We start from the raw sequence: 17,494 nt of genomic DNA, 5'->3' as shown, positions 1-17,494 counted from the left end.
GCAGATGACAAGCAACATGAATTTGACTGGGACAACAGTACCATTCTAGGGCAAGCGAAACAAAGAACAGCCAGGGAATTCCTAGGAGCATGGCACTCATCCACAAACTCCATCAACAAACACATCGACCTGGACCCAATATACCGGCCACTACAGCGGACAGCTGAAACTGACAACCGGAAGCGGCAGGGACAGGCCACTATAAATGCCGGAGGAAACACCGCAGGAGGCTCCCAAGCACTGAGGATGTCACCTAGACAGGGGACAAAAATTTCCAGCTCGGCGAACAGAACCACAACAACGAGCACCCAAGCTACAAATCTTCACCCAAACTTTGCTACAAAGTGAATAAACTCATAGTTACCAAAATTATACTTTATCTGCCCCAACTCACTTAACTGTGTATATCACTTTGCCATTTCTTTGTTCTTTCCACAGCTTGCATTCTCACCCAATTTTATATCATGAGCAAGCATGGATATTTACTGGATGCAAGTTTGCTCGATAAGCTCAAAGTTTCATTTTCAGATGTTTTGTCACCATACTAGATAACATCATCAGTGAGCCTCGGGTGAAGCAGTGGTGGTGTGGCCCACCTTTTGTTTGTGTTTAGGTTTCCTTGGGTTGGTTATGTCATTCCCTGTTCTTTTTCTCAGGGGGTGGTAAATAGGATCCAAGTCAAAGTGTTTGCTGATAGAGTTCAGGTTGGAGTGCCATGCTTCTAGAAATTCTTCCGCATGTCTCTATTTGGCTTGTCCCAGTTGAAGTGGTGTCCTTCCTCATCTGTAAACTCTTGAAAGACCCTATACAGACAACAAGCAAAACGAACGTCATTTACAAAATACCTTGCAAGAACTATAACAAACACTGCATTGGACAAACAAACAGAAAACTAGCCACCAGGATACATGAACATCAACTAACCACAAAAAGATATGATCCACTCTCACTAGTATCTTTCTATACAGATGAGGAAGGACACCACTTCAACTGGGACAACACATCCATCCTAGGACAAGCCAAACAGAGAATTCCTAGAAGCTTGGCATTCCAACCATAACTCTATTGACAAACTTGGATTTGGATTGGCTTGGATCCCATTTACTACTCCAGAGAAAAGAACAGGAAATGGCGTCACCACAGGAAATGACATCACCAAACTAAGGAAACTAAACACATAAATAAAAAGTGGGCCGCACCAACAGTGCTTCACCTAAGGCTCACTGATGATGTTACCTAGTATGGTGATGAAATATCTGAAAATGAACCTTCCAACTCTGTGAGCAAACTTACATCCAGAACCTCAACCTGAGCTACAAATCTTCTCAAAGCTTACTAATAGGTATTTACTTTTGGTCTCTTTGTCTCAGTCATTGTTATAAGTCATATGTAGTTGAAACTCCAAGACTGATCCTTATGACATTCCATTAGTCACCATCTGCTCACTTAAAAGCTCCATTTCTCCTGCTCTTTGCTCCCTGTCAATTGATTATCCTTTTTTCCAATTAAAAATAACTCCCAACTCCATGACTCCTTACAAGATACTTTTCAAAATCTAATTATGCTATTATTCTCTTTTAGCCATCTTTTTACTTCCATCTTTTAATAAATTTATCAAACTATTTCCCTTTCACTTCAGCAAGTTGATTTTGGCCAAACAGACTTTGATTTTCTAAGTGCATTGCGAAGACTTCTTTCAGAATAAATTGCAGCTTTTTCCTGATAACTACTATAACTGATGACCCTTGTGTAGTGCAGTGGTAGTGTCCCTGCTTCTGAGCCAGAAGAGCTGGGTTCAAGTCATACCTGCTCCAGAGATGTATATTAATATCCCTGAACAGGTTGAATAGGAAATATATTAGGCTAACTAGCCTGTAGTTCCCTGTGCACGCTCTCCCTCCTTAACTTACTAGTAGTTATATTTCCTGACTACGTATCCACTGGGATTGTTCTAGAATCTAAGGAATTTTGGAAACCACAACCAGCACATACATTATCTTTGCAAATATGTTTTTTTTTCCCAAATCCAGGATGTAAGCCAGCAGGTCCTGGGAATTTGTTGAATCATAGGAGCAAGAGTAGGCTATTCAGCCCACTGAGCCTGCCCTCCTATTAAATGCAATCATGGCAGATCAAACGCTTTAATTCCTTTACCCACCTCATAGGACAGTCCTGCCATCTGGTGAACCTTTTTTTGCACTCCCTCCATGGCAATTAAAACCTTCCTGCAATAGAGAGACCAAAACTACACAAAATAATCCAGGTGTGGTTTAAACAAGCTCCTATATGATTAAAGCAAAACCTCACTGCTGTTGTATTCAAATTCTCATGTAATAAAGGCTAATATATCGTTAGCCTTCCTAATAGCTTGCTATAGCTGCCCTTCAGACTTATCAACACTTTACCGCTTTAGAAATACTCTACACATTTGGGTAATATTGAATTTTTCCATGCCATATTCTGCCTGTCATGTTCTTGCCCATTTACTCAGCCTGTCCAAATCCTTTTGAAGTCACTTTACATCTTCCTCACACCACACATTCTCACTTAGCTTTGCATCATCTGCAAGTTTAGAATTACTACATTTGGTTCCCTAACTCCGAATCATTGGTGTATATTATGAACAGCTGTCCCAAGTGCTGGGCACCTGTTAGACAGAGCTTGCCAACGCAAGAGTGAGCCATTTATTCCTAGTCTCTGTTTTCTATCTGTTAGCCAATCATTACCTCCTATCTTGTTAGTTTTAATTTTTCTAACCAACCTCCTATGGGGGACTTAATCAAAACCTAGGTATTCTACATCTGTCAGCTCTTTATCAATTTTGTTAGTAACATCTTCAAAAAATCCCAACAAATCTATGCTAACTATGCCCATTTAGATCATTATCAATCCGGTGGCTATTTATCTCATCCTTTATAATAGATTCTAATATTTCCCTTTTACTGGTGAAAGGCTAACTGATCTATAGTTTCCAGTTTTCACTCTTGCTCCCTTCTTAAAAATGAGGTTATGTTGCTACCTTCCAAATGTGCCTTTTCATATAATTTCATTCTTAACTGCCTACCTTCTCATTATATTCTCAAATCCATTCACTCTCTACTGATAACTTAATCCACAGTATTTAAACCCAAAAATATGAACATTAAACTACAGCATGATCGTTAAACTACTGTATAGTTTCTAAGCTGATGTTTTTTCCCATGTGCTTGAATATATACCTAATTTTAAGCATTTCATTTTACATTATGATATTAAACTCTGTGAGGAGTTGTTTTTCTTGGATATATTGACATAAATGGTTTTACAGATGGGGACAATCTGGATCCCAAGCTGATTCTTCCACCACTGAGCAGTATGCAGAGTGAAATACTTGGAGGTTCAATCTGTGCCATCCTCCAAGCAGATTGTGAACAAATGCCTATTATTTGTGAACGGCTGAGGGGAAAGTTGCTTCCGACAACATTGAGAAGGTCCACCTGGCTGGATAAGCTGCTGAAAGTGAAGAAACAAAATCACATTAATACTTCAGGATAGTAAGAAGGATGAGCTGATACCTTACCTTAACATTTTATGTTGATGATTCAATATTTAGCTCATATGGTTTAGACGTTATTCTGCATGATATTAACTTTAGTTTAATATGTTCTTAATGCATTAATTTGTCAGCTTTGAGAGGTGTTGACACTTTTATTTTAAACAGATTAGTGTTTTTATTAAAATGATAAAGTTACGTGATCCTAATGCATTAAGAATTCTTAAACTAATACCACAAACTGCAATTTTTTGTCATATTTCTCCCATACCAGTATATTAATAGTCTTGCCTCATTGGTTAGAACTTTTGCAATGAATTAGTTCTTTATCATTACATTTTTCCAAAGCTTTGAAGTTCTTATTTAAGGGTCTTTTTTTTTTAGCTTCAACAGTCTAGGATTAGAGAACACTGCCATAAATCAAGCAACAGTAAAGCAAAAGCAAAATATTGCAGATGCTGGAAATATGAAATACAATCATAAAATGTCAAAAATATTGTGAATGTCTGGTAGCATCTGTGGAGAGAGTAACAGATATAAATTTCAAGTTAATGATCTTTTGTCAGACCTATTCGATTTTAAATTGTCCTCACAACTCCCTATCCTGACAAATTCAACACAATTCATGACTTGAAAGATATTCATGCCAAATGTCTATTCGTACATGTGTAGTATACATTTATCAAGAGCAGCATTGACAGAGGCTTAGGAGTGGATTGTCACTTGGCTCAGAAGTTACAGAATGATGTGGACAAAATGTACAACTGAGCAGAGCAATAGTGAATACAATGTCTTGGAAAAGAAAAACTTTGGTGTTGAAATATCTAAGGAAGGAACTGAAAGAAATTGAGCAGTTGGTACTAAAGATGTCCAATAAATTTGAAGAGCATCAATCAACAAATGGCTAAAAGAGTAAAATATAATAGGGGAGACAGCAAATAGGCTTTTTGGTTCTCTGGTCGTAAGAACATAAGAAATAGGAGCAACAGTAGGCCATCTGGCTCTTCGAGCCTGCTCCACTATTCAATAAGTTCATGGCTGATCTGTCCGTGGCCTCAGCTCCACTTAACTGCCATCTCACTAAAATCCTTAATTCCTTTAATGTTGAAAAAATTATCCCATCTTAGCTTTAAAAACATTTACTGAGGAAGCCTCAACCACTTCACTGGGTAGGGAATTCCATAGATTCACAACTCTGGTCAGACTGCACCTTGAAAATTATGCCAGTTCTGGTCATCAGGAAGCAAGGGAGACACTTAAATGCTGGTTGCAATGCAGGAAGAATCAGGTAAGGTATCTAAGCTAATAGCAGAGATTGGAGAAATTTGAACTGTTTAACTCTAGTATAGATGACATTTAAGAAACTTAATCATGGAGAAGTGAGCAAGATTGTAATTGGGATTGGAAAAGTTAAAATTAGAGAATTACTTTAAAATAAATTGGAGGGATATGTCAAGAAGACGTGCAAATTCATAAGAGGTGTTTATAGGACTGATTTCAAGAAGTATCTATCAAAGATTAATCAAAATAGAACAAACAAACTATTGGAGGCAAATGCCTTGCAATCATTCCAAAAAAATTGAATACTGCAATAGGAAAACTTTTGATTCATGGTAGAATTAAGGTGTACCAAATAGCTGCCACACCTGCAGTTACCTTGTGACTGATCATAGCCAAAGAGGAGTGGAAGAAAGAATAAGGGACAGAGGATAAATAGACAAAATACTTGTAATTTTTCACTTTTATTTTAATTTTACATTAGTGGCTGTACTTTTGACTGTTTTCTTTTTCCTCCAAAGTGTTGAGAAAACTATTAGAGAGCGGTTTGGACGGGTAGTTGCACGCAGGGTGTCCGAATTGAAACTAAGAAGTGCAACACGATCTCCTATTTCAGGACTGGTGGAAAATGCTGTAGTTGAGGTGAGACACATGCACTTCATTTTTAAATCTGAATTATTATTTTAATTTCTTTTACCAAACAGGGATGAAAATCTCACCTTGATTTCAAGTTCCCACATGGAAAGACTTGGATCTATCTCAATGCATCTAATAGTGGGCATTGCTCCACAGGAGTGCTCACTGTTAGGCATTAATCAGTCTTGTGCATTGTTCTCTGCTGAACTCATAGAACTTAAAAGTGTTCTTGTTCCTAACCCTAATCCAGATTTGATCATACATGATAAAAAAAATGTGTCATTCAAAAGCCTTCAGAAAGCTCTCTTACACTGTAATTATCCTTGATTTATCATTTGGACTTTTTTCAATCCAAACAGAAATTTGAGAAGACACCCTGCATGCAGCCATTTGCCACAAATGAGCAGATGATTCTGGAGGCCAGTAAAGCACTCAATATACTGTATGTTTATGATGGAACATATGAACCCTACCTAATCTACTGGCTCTTTCCTCTCCAGATTGCTTTCAAACAGGCATCAGCAAAGGGTGAGAAACTGAAAAGTTGTATAACAGAGGGAACTCAAAAACATAAAATTAGATTAGCAAATTTTTACTATGATTCAGTTGATAAATGTAATGTGTAACTTAGTTAAACAGAATAAATGGCTCAGATTGACTCTAACTTTGTACTGATTACAATTTGTTTGGCAATAGGTGCTATATAATTGGACTCTGTAGGTTAGAAAGAAGAAAATCAGTGATCATTACTGCTGGTATTTGTTACCTATAGTAGTGCCTGCTGGAAGGTATAGACATCAAAGTACCAGAAGGCATAATCTCAGAATAAGGGGACACATATTTAAGATAGAGACGAGGAAATCTTCTTTCTCTCGGGTATGGTCAGTAAGTGGAATTCTTTACCGCAGTCTAGGCTGGGTTGTTCAATATCTAGAAGGCTAACTTACATTTTTAACAGGTAAGGGAATCCAGGGTTATTGGGAAAGGTAGGAAAGTAGAGTTGGAGATTATCAGATTAGCCATGATCCCATTGAATGGAGGAGTAGATTTGATGGGCCGAATGGTCTACTTCTACTCCCACCTCTTAGGGTCTTCTGACTTAATGATGTGAGGTTTGCTTTGTTGCAGTGCCTCCCATTCATGATTCAGGCAAATTTCTGAAGGATGGTAATCCATGTGAGATGTTAAAGGACAAGAGGTGCCTTTAAATTCTACTAGAGGAGGAGGCAGAAAATAGATTAAAAATTGGCAAAAAGAATTAATCTATACATTATTTTATCTATCTTGCTTTTTCTATAAATCAGTATGGTACTGTACAATACAGGAGAATGAAAATATATGGGAAGAAATGCTTGCAGCTTAGAAGGAAAAGAGAAAAGTTCAGACCTTGATCAATATCAATATGATATAGAAGAATGAGAAATGACAGGGAAGATGACAGCAGCAGAGTTGGGGCAGAATTTGGGAGTGGGTTGGAGGTGGGAGAACTGCATAATCAGATGAGAAGGTATCAGTGAAAAGCCTGACTCTGTTTGATTTAGACAATGATAGGGGTAGTTTGAGGATGGTCTTCTTACTTAGGGGTAAATTGATAATCTTAAATAGCAGTAGAAATCTCTGCGGAGTCAGGGAGGGAGTTTCCTAATTGGCCACCCTGTGATCCATGGTGGTCTCCCTTGATGGTAAGGGCCACTTTGCTGAAAGAGCCTTCCCAAATCCTCTACAATGACCGCAGTCCTTCTCACAGGGCTTTCCTAACTGTCTTCAGTTAGTCTCCCAACACATTTGTTTCCTGGGGCCTTGTTAATGGCTGCTGCTCTGAGGCCTTCTGCCAAGTCAGTAGTGGCCATCGCATCCTGTGGTACTGCTGCAACTTAAGAGGTCCTAGCCTACAGAGCTTCTCTACCCTCTCTTTGTCTGGCAGCTCTTGAAGATGGGATCCTCACCATTAAAGGCACTAGAACCCTGACAGAAAGCTTGATAAATCATGTTGGAGTCGCTAGAAATGGCTTTTCTTCTGGTGGACAGGGACCACAGCTGTGGACAAGAAATTCAAGCGGTTTTATTATTTTTCTCTCCTTTGACCAAGAGTATGGACAAGTATATCAAGGCTTCTTCACATTTTGGAGCAATATTCAGGACTTGGTAGTTTTTAGAAAATTAACAGTTGTTGAGGCAGTAAGAAATGTTGTCATAAAAGAGGAAATAATTCTTTGGGGCAGCTTGAGTAATAGACAAAAATTAGGAATTTATTTTGGACCAGAAGTGAGGCCATGTATGTTGTCTAATTTGTTAGGTAAAGGTCGCTCAGGTATAAGGAGAAAATACAGATATAAGTACAGATTACCCATGATCTAATTGATTGCCAGAACAAGTTTGGAAGCTGGATGATCTACTCCTAGACCCATATTCTTAAAGAAAGGCTCAAACTCAGGATAAAGTCATAAGTTGGGGATGGTAAATAATCAGTTAGACATGATTTATATGAACAAATTGTTTTTCAAAAACTGAAATACATGAGATTTTATAGTCCTTTTTATGGGCTGGGAAGAGAATCAGGGTATAATGACTCTGAAGAAGGGTCACTGGATCTGAAATGTGGATTCTGCTTTCTCTCCAGAAATGCTGCCAGACCTACTGAGTTTCTCCAGCTATTTCTGTTTTTTTTATGATAATGACTAAATTATTGTGTGGAGATGGGAGATTGTAAGCATTGTAAGTGTACAGCTGAAGGAATTTAATGTATGTGGAATGAAATTATCATTAAAAGAATGTACAAATTTGAGTGATTACTGTGGAAGGTCATTCCTAATTAATGGAAGACCTTAAATGATGAAATACTGCATGGATACCTATGTTTGAAAGGAAATTATACAGCCATGAACACAGTTTTGGGATGCCTTACAATGACTTACAATTACTTATTCAGATGAGCACAGTACCAGACATGTTGCAGACTTTAAAGACAACCAAGGTGATGATAGGTAATTTACCAAAGTGCTAAAGAGAAAAATGTGATGGATAGGATTTCTAAATAATTCTTCGTACATTTCTGATTTACTTATGTGGATTAACTGACTGCTTTAAAGCTGATTAATACAGGCTAAGAAGGACTCTCCAAACTATCTGACTTGTTCTACACTTAAAACAATGCATATCACTGTCTGATGTACAAAATTTCACTTCAAAGGCATTATTCCTATGCCAAAACATTTTCTTATAAAACAAACGGAAACCATTCAGCACAGACTGCTTGTAATCAGTCAATTTAAGATGAAGGGGCTGTGTCCATGGTGTATTAAAGCATCAAGGTTAGAAAAAGTGAGAAAGAAGCAGATAAATCAAGAAATTGTGATAACAGGCATTGCATTTTAAAAGTGTACAGAATGTAGAGGGAAGACAAGACAGGGAGGTATTGTTTAGCTTTCAAGTGCTGACAAAAAATACGTTGGAAGAGAAGATCCTGTTTTTCAGCACACTGAAGTTATCAGGAGAAGGAATACCATTAAGCATAGAAAGTACAAGAGAAGAAAGTTCAGACCAGCAGTGAGCCAGTAGAATCAAAACAGGGACTGCAGTTGAGAAAGAGGTTGATTCCTTTAAAATATATCAAATGATTTAGTTTATTTTTATATTATACGTTCTTCCTCTGTTTCCTTTATAAAAGCTGAACATCCATATGAACTGGCCATGTACCTGCATCTGCTCATTTGCAATCTGTTCCCAAGTTGGCCTGAAATTTTTGGAATGGCAGAACAAGTCATGAATCGTCTCAAAAAAGAAGACCCAGAAATCTTCACACACCTTCTTTCCTGTTTCATGAAAAACACCCTAATTGAGCCCAAGGTGAGAGATCATTGAATTCAAAGACTTCATTAGTAAATGTTTCTCTACCAGAAAACTGGACTGAAAAATATTAACATTTTTACCATATATAACAATGCTTCCAGTAGGTAGCCTCACTGGATGCAATTAAGCAAAGAGGTCTAAATGTAGAAACATGCAAACTAGGAGTAGGTGTAGGCTATTTGGCCCTTCGAGCCTGATCTGCCATTTAGTAGGATCATCGCTGATCCTGTCTCTCACTACTATAATCCTGCTTTCTCCCCATACCCCTTGAGGTCTTTGAAACCTTGAAATATACCTATCTCTTTCTTAAATATATTCAGTGACTTGGCATCCATAACCTTCTGTGATACAGAATTCCACAGGTTCACCATTGTTTGAGTGAAGAAATGTTTCCTTATCTTGGTCCAAAATGGTCTACCTCATCCCCTGAGACTGTGTCCATTGGTTCTAAGTATCCTAACCAGGGGAAACATCCTCCCTATATCGTCCAGCTCTGTAGAATTTTATACATATCAATCAGATCCCCTCCCATCCTCTCAACTCTAGTAAACACTGACTCAGTCAAACCAATCCCTCCTCATAAGACAGTCCTGCTACCCCTGGTATCAATCTAGCGAACTTCTGCACTCTCTCCTTTACTCCAAATACTCCCAAGTATTTCCTTTCTTAAGTAGGAAGACCAAAACTCTATGCAATACTCCACGTGTGATCTCACCAAGGTCCTGTAACAGCAGTAAGACTGTTTCTGAATTTAAATTATCTTGTAACAAAGGCTGATATACCATTTCTTAATCACTTGCTGTGCCTGCCTGCCTACTTTCATTGACTGGTTTACAAGGACTCCCAGATCACTTTACAAATCCACACTTTTCAATATATCATCATTTATATCATACTCTTCTGGTTTTCACACCCAAGTATATAACTTCACTTTTAGCCATGTTGTACTGGATCTCCATGTTGTTTGCTTAATATATATGCTAATTGCTTTTTCAATTAACATATATATGCTAATTGCTTTTTCAATTAACTGTCAGTAAGTTTGAAGTATCACAATCAGGTATACTGAATTTTTATTGTTGCTAAAATTGGTTATGAAAGTTTTTAAAAATTCATTCACGGGATGACAGTATCATTAACTAGATAAATATTTTTTGCCCATCTCAAATTGCCATCATGAAGGCAGGTCAGCCATGCTTGTGAACCACTGCAGTTCATGAAAGAACAATGATACAGTTCCAAGTCATGACGGTAGGTAACTTGGACAGGACTTGCAGCTGGTTGTGTCTCCGTGCATTCACTGCCCTTGTATTTCTCAGTGGTAGATGTCCTGTATTTGGAAAGTACTGTTGAAGAAGCATGGTGAGTTGCCACATTACTTCTTGTAGAAGTTACTTCCTCTGTGTGTAGGCGGTGGAGGGAGTAAAATTTTAAGGTGGTGGATAGGGTGCCAATCAAGCAGGCTACTTCATCCTGGCTGGAGTTGAGTGATTGAATACAGTTCTGCTGCTGATCACCTTTACTGTCTCATGAGTTTTGAGTTTCTAGATCTGTTTGAAATTTGATCCATTTAGAAATACGGTAGAGCCACAATATGATGGAGGCTATCCTCAGTGTGAAATAAGATTTCATCCCCATAAGATCTGTGTGTTGGTCACTCCTACCAATAAGGTCATGAATATCTGCATCTGCAGTAGATAGATTTGAGAAGACAAGATCCTGGGTTTTTGCCTCTCATTGATTCCCTCAGCATCTGCTGCAGACTCAGTCATAGAACATTACAACGCAGTACAGGCCCTTCGACCCTTGATATTACGCCGACCTGTCATACCAATCTGAAGCCCATCTAACCTACACTACTCCATGTACGTCCATATGCTTGTCCAATGACGACTTAAATGTACTTAAAGTTGGTGAATCTACTACCGTTGCAGGCAAAGCATTCCATACCCTTACTATTCTCTAAGTAAAGAAACAACCTGTGACATCTGTCCTATATCTATCACCCCTCAATTTAAAGCTTTGCCCCCTCGTGCTCGCCGTCACCATACTTGGAAAAAGGCTCTCCCTGTTCACCCTATCTAACCCTCTGATTATCTCTATTAAGTCACCTCTCAACTTTCTTCTCTCCAACAAAAACAGCCTCAAGTCCCTCAGCCTTTCCTCATAAGACCTTCCTTCCATACCTGGCAACATTTTAGTAAATCTCCTCTGCACCCTTTCCAAAGCTTCCACATCCTTCTTATAATGCGGTGACCAGGACTGTACACAGTACTCCAAATGCGGTCACACCAGAGTTTTGTACAACTGTAGCATAAGCTCATGGCTCCGGAACTCGATCCCTCTATTAATAAAAGCTAAAACACTGTCTGCCTTCTTAACAACCCTGGATTCTGGATTAGTGGTGCTGGAAGAGCACAGCAGTTCAGGCAGCATCCGAGGAGCAGTAAAATTGACGTTTCGGGCAAAAGCCTTTCATCAGGAATAAAGGCAGAGAGCCTGAAGCGTGGAGAGATAAGCTAGAGGAGGGTGGGGGTGGGGAGAAAGTAGTATAGAGTACAATAGGTGAGTGGATGAAGGTGATAGGTCAGGGAAGCTGAGCTGGAAGTTTGGAACTAGGGTGAGGTGGGGGAAGGGGAAATGAGGAAACTGTTGAAGTCCACATTGATGCCCTGGGGTTGAAGTGTTCCGAGACGGAAGATGAGGCGTTCTTCCTCCAGGCGTCTGGTGGTGATGGAGCGGCGGTGAAGGAGGCCCAGGACCTCCATGTCCTCAGCAGAATGGGAGGGGGATTGAAATGTTGGGCACAGGGCAGTGTGGTTGATTGGTGCAGGTGTCCCGGAGATGTTCCCTAAAGCGCTCTGCTAGGAGGCGTCCAGTTCTTAACAACCCTGTCAACCTGGATCTGTGTACCTGGACACCGAGATCTCTCTGCTCATCTACACTACCAAGAATCTTACCATTAGCCCAGTACTTTGCATTCTGGTTACTCCGACCAAAGGGAATCACCTCACACTTGTCCGCATTAAACTCCATTTGCCACCTCTCAGCCCAGCTCTGCAGCTTGTCTATGTCTCTCTGTAACCTTCAACATCCTTTGTCACTATCCACAACTCCACCGACCTTAGTGTCGTCTGCAGGCTTTGTCCTTCAGAGCCTGGTTGGTAGTACTTGAGCTACTCTTGATGCTGGTCATTGAAGCCTCCCATCCAGAATATATTCTGGGCCTTTGTCTCCCTCAGCACCTCTTCTGGTTTATGTGCAACACAGCGGAGTACTGATCAGCTGAGTGGTGCAGCAGGTGACAATCAGCAGAAGGTTTTCTAGCCTTGATTTCATTTAATGCCATGAGACCTGGCTATGGAGTCAATGTTCAGGACTCCCAAGGAAATTATCTGTCTGTGTGCTGCTGTGCCATGACCTCTTGTACATCTGTCCGCTCAAGTATTGGGTTACTCCCTGAGATATTGTCTGTCATTAAGCAGGAAAATGTAATTTTGGCTTTTATTGCTTGGATTTTGGAGTTTAAATATAGGGAAGTCTTGTTACAATTGTACAGTATTTTAGTGAGGCCACATGTGAAATTACTGTGTACAGTTTTGGTCCCCATATTTGGAAAAGAATATACTGGCACCGAAGACAGTTCAAAAGAGATTCACTGTACTGATTCCTGGAATGAAGGGATCGATTTATCAAGAGCAGCTAAACAGATTAGGCCTTTATTCATCAGAAGAGTGAAGAGTGATCTTATTGATTAAGATTTTGAGGGGTTTGACACGGTAGATGTTGAGAAAATATTTCTTCAACCAGTTACAGAATAAGTGGAGACTCATTTAAAACTGATATATAAAGGGATTTCTTCTCACAGAAGGTAATGAATAACTGGAATTTTCTACATTAGGCAGTTATGGAGATGAGATCATTGAAAGTATTTAAAGAGGAAGTAGTTAGATTTTTGAAATATTGGGAGTTGAGGGCTGTGACGAGTTGACATGAAAGAGGAGTCGAGGCTACAGGCGGATCAGCCATCATCTTATTAAATAGCAGGACTTGTGTTTGGCCAAATGGTTTACTGTTGCTCCTATGTCTTAGGTAAGGTATGATTCTATGAGTACAAACTTGAGACTATCCCTTGATAACTCTTTCTGCATAGATGCTGCCAGACGTGTTGTTAGTCCAGCATTTCCTGTTTTTATGTTACTTAGTCTGATCTCCAAAGTGTGGCACAAATTCCTTGAAGTTAGGGGAATACCTTTGGTTTCTTAGGTTTGCCAGTGGTCTTTTAGACTCTGTAACAGGTTTAATTCAACTGAGTGCAGAGGTAGGTTTATATGACAATTGACAATGGTTTTGTGGTCACCATTACTAATTAGCCATTGCAATGCTGGGATTTGAACTCACGGGATTCCAGATATTAGCCTTGGCCTCGGGATTATAAGTCCATAGACATTACCATACACCACCAGCTCCCCTGCTTTCCTTTTCATTTCTATTAATCTAATAAATCTGTAAAATGAAAATATATGTGTTAGAAAATATAATAAATTATTAATGCAAATATATGTGAAATAAATACCACATAGACTCAAAAAAGTACATTTTGTGAGGTTTTACTTCCAGGAATGAAACCTCATTGAAACATATTTGGATTAAATGTTTAGGAGGTCAGCACACATAATTCATCATTCTTCAGAATTACTGACACAGAATCATAGAGTCCTACAACATGGAGACAAGCCCTTTTAATGCTGATCAAAATGTCCATCCACTCTAACCCCATTTCCCTGCACTTGGTCCATATCCTTGTAAATCTTTTCTATCTATGTGTTTGTCCAAATGCCTTTCAAATGTTGCTAATGTACCTGTCTCAATCACTTCTGCTGGCAGCTCATTCCACGTGGGTACCGCCCTCTCTGTAAAAAAAAGTTGTCTCTCAGGTTCCCTTTTAGTTTTTCTCCTCTGACCTTAAATTGATGCCATCTCATCCTCGATTGCCCAACTCTGGGAAAAAGACTGAGTGCATTCACCCTATCCATGCCTCTCATGATCTTATACACTTCTATAAAACTTCCCCTCAGTTTCCTACACTCGAAAGAAAAAAGTTCTAAATGTCCAACTTCTCCCTTTAACTCAGACCATTGAGTCCTGGCAACATCCTTGTAAATTTCTTCTGCTCCCTTTCTAGATTAGTAACATCCTTCCGATAGCAAGGTGACCAAAACTGAACACAATACTCCCAAGTGCAGCCTCACCAATGTCCTGTTCAACTGCAACATAACTTCCCAACTTCCATATTAATACCCTGACTCTAATCAGAAATATATTCAACAAAGTATACTGTTTCAGTCCCATCCGTTGAGGCACATTATGGAGAGCAAAGCCCCACATACACCAATGTTGCTGTTGAAAGTGCAATGTGATACATGTTCTTGCAGTTACCTTTGAAAACTTTCTTTTGTTCTCCCTTCTTTTAGAAAAGGTGTTGATCTGTGATAAGTTAGGGTCCTTGAATCTGTTGCCAGTGGTACATTTCCTAGATATCTATTCTTTACATGACAGTCTTGACAGTAATGCTGACAAACTAATGAATTAGCTCAATGGGTGCAGCTTAGATTAACATATTGATACCATGACTAAAAAAAGTTAAATTGTGAAGACGAGAAGTTTATAAACCCCTTGATTATAAAATATTTAGCGGTGCTAATATTGAGGTGTTTAAGATGATCAAAAAATTTGTGGAAACAGAGAGAAACTGTTTTCATTAAGGGGAGTCGAGAAGAAGGAGCAGAGCCTTAAATTTAAAGATAAGGTTCAAGATTGAAGTCAAGAAGCATATCTTCAAACAAAGGTAGTGGAAATCCAGAGGTCTCTTACCTAAAAAGCTCTTGATGTTGTAAGTCAAGTAAAAATTTCAAAACTAAGATTGTTAGGTAATGTTAAGCAAGAGTATGAAGGAGTGCAGAACAAATGTCTGTAGATAAACTTATGGGACAGGTCATCCACAACTGAATTGAATTGAATGATGATGGGACAGGCTGCAGGGGATTAATGGGCAGTTCCTGTTCCCGTGATGATCCCATGTTCCTCTGTTCCTTGGAAGAGTATCACAGATGAGGTTAATCAGGTCTTTATCCAGTGTCCACGTATCCCTTTCCTGCAAGGATTACTAGATATCCATCAGGATAAAGAGTGTTAACTGATTTATTTCCTCCTTTGTCCAGGGTACCAAGGCTATCCCATTCAGACTGAGATCAGCTAATTCAGCACAAAACATAAGTTAGCCCACGGGTCATTATATTTGGTTTCACACTGACTTTACCAACTGAAATTTTAGAAACGCTGACTAGTAGATAATTTGATAACACATTGACTACGTGTTCAGGATATCACAATCTGTTATAGTAGTATTTTCTATTTTCTGATAAATTTAAAGATAAGGTTCAAGACTGAAGTCAAGAAGCACATCTTCAAACAAAGGTAGTGGAAATCCAGAGGTCTCTTACCTAAAAAGCTCTTGATGCTGTAAGTCAAGTAAAAATTTCAAAACTAAGATTGTTAGGTAATGTTAAGCAAGAATATGAAGGAGTGCAGAACAAATGTCTGTAGATAAACTTATGGGACAGGTCAACCACAACTGAATTGAATTGAATGATGATGGGACAGGCTGCAGGGGATTAATGGGCAGTTCCTGTTCCCGTGATGATTCCATATTCCTTTGTTCCTTGGAAGAGTATCACTGATGAGGTTAATCAGGTCTTTATCCAGTGTCCACGTGTCCCTTTCCATCAGGATAAAGAGTGTTAACTGATTTATTTCCTCCCTTGTCCAGGGTACCAAGGCTATCCCATTCAGACTGAGATCAGCTAATTCAGCACAAAACATAAGTTAGCCCACGGGTCATTATATTTGGTTTCACACTGACTTTACCAACTGAAATTTTAGAAACACTGACTAGTAAATAATTTGATAACACATTGACTACGTGTTCAGGTCATCACAATCTGTTACAGTAGTGTTTTCTATTTTCTGATAAAGTTTGTGTGGAAAGTTTCTGTAAAAGAGCAAGTCCTGCTCTTGCAACATGCAAACAATAAAATGAGAAATCACCCCACTATCAAAATATTTAGCAATTTTAAAAATCTCCAGCAAGTCCAGCAATATAGTCAAGATTAGAGTGGTGCTGGAAAGACACAGCAGGTCAGGCAGCATCCGAGAAGCAGGAAAATTGACATTTCGGGCAGGAGCCCTTCATTAGGAATGCTGCCTGACCTGCTGTGCTTTTCCAGCACCACTCTAATCTTGACTCTAATCTCCAACATCTGCAGTCCTCACCTTCCCCTGCATCAATATAATGTCTGTGGCATAATATAATCAAAGGCTATGTCTTTGGCATGTGAATCCTGTATGAATCTACACAGATACACACAGCCACAAATATGGCCACTGGATGACATTTTTATTATATGTTATATTGAGTTTGCCACTTATTATTAAAGTCTGCTAAATACCCAAGTTGTAGGTTATTTTTCATTTGGTTATTTTAATGTGATATGAAATAAATCATGAACAAGGACTCTAGCTTTGTTTTATTGTCTAAACCATGGTGAAGAAAAAGGCTTTAGCCATTAAAATTTGTGATAATTGTCTTAACAACACCAATTTGCATTTATCATTGACGACATTGTCATCTTCAGTGTAGAAGGCTACGTTTCCAATATTCCACTTCAAACATTTAGCATACAGTCCAGGCTTAGAATTCAGGGTAGCTGTGTCACTTTGTGGCCTAGATCAGGTCTAAAAATAAAAATGGAGGAAATACACCAGCAAGGCTAGTGGCATCAATGTAGAGAGAAGCAGAGTTACTATTTAGGCGTGTGAGCTTTCATTAGAACGTGCAAAAATTAGAAATGTAATAGGTTTCTGAACTCATATTTGAATAAAGCAGTTTTAGATATGAATCCCTGACTTTGTTTTGTCTCATTGTTCTTTGTTATTATCCTCCTCTCTCATTCCTCTTTTTAATTTACTTTGTTTATGGATAGCACCTATTCAGAATCTTGCCATTCATAACTTCTGTGGTTACCATGAAGGACTCTCATTCTTAACGTCTCCCCTTGCCTAAGGTGTGTTGACCCTCAGGTTAAACCACGACCAGTCATCTCTCTCTCTCTCATGAGAGAGTAGCACTATGTTTTGGAA

General features: G+C 38.9%; 1 protein-coding gene across 5 annotated transcripts in view; it reads left to right on the top strand.

Annotated features, from left to right (window-relative positions):
- The window catches only part of LOC122563898, a 65,568-nt gene extending 49,108 nt beyond the window's left edge, over window positions 1-16,460 (top strand). The window contains exons 7-12 of one of the 5 annotated variants that reach the window (XM_043718118.1): window positions 3,308-3,533; window positions 5,332-5,452; window positions 5,806-5,865; window positions 5,947-5,974; window positions 9,114-9,292; window positions 15,729-16,460. In XM_043718118.1, the coding sequence (XP_043574053.1) occupies window positions 3,308-3,533; window positions 5,332-5,452; window positions 5,806-5,865; window positions 5,947-5,974; window positions 9,114-9,292; window positions 15,729-15,776 (662 nt within the window). In that variant the 3' untranslated portion in view covers window positions 15,777-16,460. Of the gene's footprint in view, window positions 1-3,307; window positions 3,534-5,331; window positions 5,453-5,805; window positions 5,975-9,113; window positions 9,293-15,099; window positions 15,649-15,728 lie in introns of those variants that run through there. The other 4 variants (XM_043718119.1, XM_043718116.1, XM_043718117.1 and 1 more) reach the window with 4 other exon arrangements.
- Window positions 16,461-17,494: the final 1,034 nt, after the last annotated feature.

This window comes from Chiloscyllium plagiosum, chromosome 28, assembly GCF_004010195.1.
Source record: "Chiloscyllium plagiosum isolate BGI_BamShark_2017 chromosome 28, ASM401019v2, whole genome shotgun sequence".
NCBI lineage: Eukaryota > Metazoa > Chordata > Chondrichthyes > Orectolobiformes > Hemiscylliidae > Chiloscyllium > Chiloscyllium plagiosum.
The sequence above is the reverse complement of the archived record's forward strand: the minus strand, read 5'-3'. Positions and strand labels throughout refer to the sequence as shown.